A 2544-nucleotide genomic window follows, 5' to 3' on the forward strand; every position below is an offset into this window, starting at 1 on the left:
ATGTAAGTGTACATATAGTAATACAGCATAAGTCTCAACTGAGGTTCACTGAATTTATAAAGCAGTGCTGTTGTATTTCCAAATTTATATAAAACACCAAGGGACTCAATACCCTCTCCTAGAAGTTGGAGTATAAACAGCCTACCAGTTGAGGGTGCTAACAGAATCCTTCTATGGTTATTAACAAGTTTAGAGACAGTATTTGGAAGAGACATCATGTTATATACCAACCTTTAAAATGTCAAAGAAGAAAGTGTAAAAGTGGGGAGACAGGAAATGACAACAAAGTTTTTAAGCAGGAGTAGAACTGTACTGGGTCTTAATGCTGATTTACTTTGAAGGCAATTGTACAGAACCAAATTAGTTTCTGAAAGAAAAGGCAGTGTAGGAAGAGATCTTGCTGTCAGCACATCTTGAGAGAGAAGACGTGAGATACTTTACAAATCAGAAAAAATATCTTTGCAAATAGACAAAAGCATAAGAAATAAGAATAGAGAAAGACAGGAGTATTTTATAAAAGTTCACAAAATGGTTGAGCGTATTGACTTGAGAGTAAGACAGGTGCTGGAAGCTTGTGAGGCTGCATACCTAGGAAAGGTGACAGACTTGGTAGAGTTACTGGAAAGAGGAATGAAATGTTGGGTTTTGTGATCCTTTGCAGGAGGTAGCAACATGTGAAGCATAAAATGACAGAAATAAATTAAGTAGAAAACATGATTTTGTTTGTGTTTACTATAAGTGCTGACTAAAACCTTGACTAGACGTGAGATCAGGAATAAAAAAAGTCATGCTCCTATTTGTGCCCTTACATCTTGCCTTTGACCTTCAGGTAGTAACATAGAGGAGGCTCTCTGTTCTTACATACAGTAGGAATATGTGGATTAAGGAATACACTGGTGTTCTGGTCTCAACTGAAACGTGTTTAACATGCAGTACAAATAGCTGTAAGGGAGAGAAGAGGCATATAAGATATTTCATAACCTTCCAGAATGTCTATATTTTAGATGCATGTTAGTAAACATGGGATTGATTTGGAATTTAATTTGCAGACACCAGAAACCCTGCCTGGACATACCAAAGCAAAACACCATTACAGAGAAGATGCAGAATGGCTTAAAGGTCAGCAAATTGGTCTTGGAGCTTTCTCTTCCTGTTACCAAGCTCAAGATGTAGGAACAGGGATGTTAATGGCTATAAAACAGGTAAATACTTCACTTTCTTGAATATATTTTGCTTGTTCTTCAGTATTTCTTTGAGTTATTAAATATAAAAGCTCTCTGCTCTCATAGACTTCTGTTTCCTACTTCCTCTTCTCCCTGTCATCTGTACTCACATGATACACAATACAAAGTCTTTATATACATGGAGTTAAGATAATGTTTGCAGTTTCTTTTACTTCTCTGTAAAAGGAAAAAAAAAGTACTTTTTATATGCCCCTTTTCTTTCATAGTTCTTCAAATGTATTTTGTTTTTATCAAGTTCACAAATCAGTGATAGGGATAGGAATGGGGTCCAGGTCTCTTGATTCCAAATTGATGCTCTATTTGAAAGATAGCTATTAGAAGTAATTGTCCCTGGTCAAGATTTTTTCCCGAAAAAAGTTTAAGTGGAGGAACTGTAGTTTAATGCTTGCTTCCTTCAATCCAACAGCCAACTTTGAGGCAAGTATTTTTAATATTGAAATTATTAGATACAAAAATGTGACTGAGAAGAGGCCCAAATGCACATGCTTCACTCAAGATTTTTGGAAGGTTCTAGATGTGAGTAAATCTTCCAAGATTTTTGGAAGGTTCTAGACGTGAGTAAATTAAATCTTGGAAGATTTCCCTAGTTTAAGCAGAGAAGAGTGAAGAGGGAAGTTTCCCCACGCCACACTTGGAGAGATTTTTGTTGTTATTTCTCCAGAAGATCACTCTTAATTTTCTATGATTGTCTCACATGGAGATATATGGTCTCAGCCAAAGGGACTTGAGATTCTACATGCTATTTCCAGATGGTGAAAAAGGACAGAAAACCATCCATTCTTGTTACTGTACTGAAGGGGGGTGGTTACAGGACTGGTAATTATGTAAGGTAAATCTGACTACCATATTTCAAAACAGGTGACGTATGTCAGGAACACATCATCTGAGCAAGAAGAGGTAGTTAAAGCACTGAGAGAAGAAATAAGGATGATGAGTCATCTGAACCATCCTAACATTATTCGAATGTTGGGTGCCACGTGTGAGAAGAGTAACTATAATCTCTTTATTGAATGGATGGCAGGTAAACAACTGCATGCTAAAGAAAATGAACGTATCAGTTGAGTCCTGAACTATAGTTTCATACTGCAAAATATTCCATGCATCACTTCAGTTTGCAAACTTATATTTTTATTGCTGTTGGTAAGCAGTATAAAAGTTTAGTTCCAGAACAGTTTAAGTAGTATTCTTACTGGCATCCTTTTTTGAATTTGATTTTTCCATACCGAACCTGTCATACAATTAAAGTAATTGGAAGCCTTGAACAAAGATTCTACTACTACCTCAGTTTCTGAATTTAAAT

The 2544-nt window shown here is 36.0% G+C and overlaps 1 protein-coding gene across 1 annotated transcript in view; it reads left to right on the top strand.

The window, feature by feature from the left end:
- Positions 1-2265, top strand: part of LOC104623315 (mitogen-activated protein kinase kinase kinase 1-like) — a gene marked incomplete at both ends in the record, with an annotated part of 5860 nt that extends 3595 nt beyond the window's left edge. The window contains 2 exons of the mRNA XM_010290365.1: positions 1039-1202; positions 2103-2265. Coding sequence (XP_010288667.1) covers positions 1039-1202; positions 2103-2265 — 327 coding nt within the window. The remainder of the gene's footprint in view (positions 1-1038; positions 1203-2102) is intronic.
- Positions 2266-2544: the final 279 nt, after the last annotated feature.

The sequence above is a fragment of the Phaethon lepturus genome, unplaced genomic scaffold (genome assembly GCF_000687285.1).
Source record: "Phaethon lepturus isolate BGI_N335 unplaced genomic scaffold, ASM68728v1 scaffold10907, whole genome shotgun sequence".
Taxonomy (NCBI): Eukaryota; Metazoa; Chordata; class Aves; order Phaethontiformes; family Phaethontidae; genus Phaethon; species Phaethon lepturus.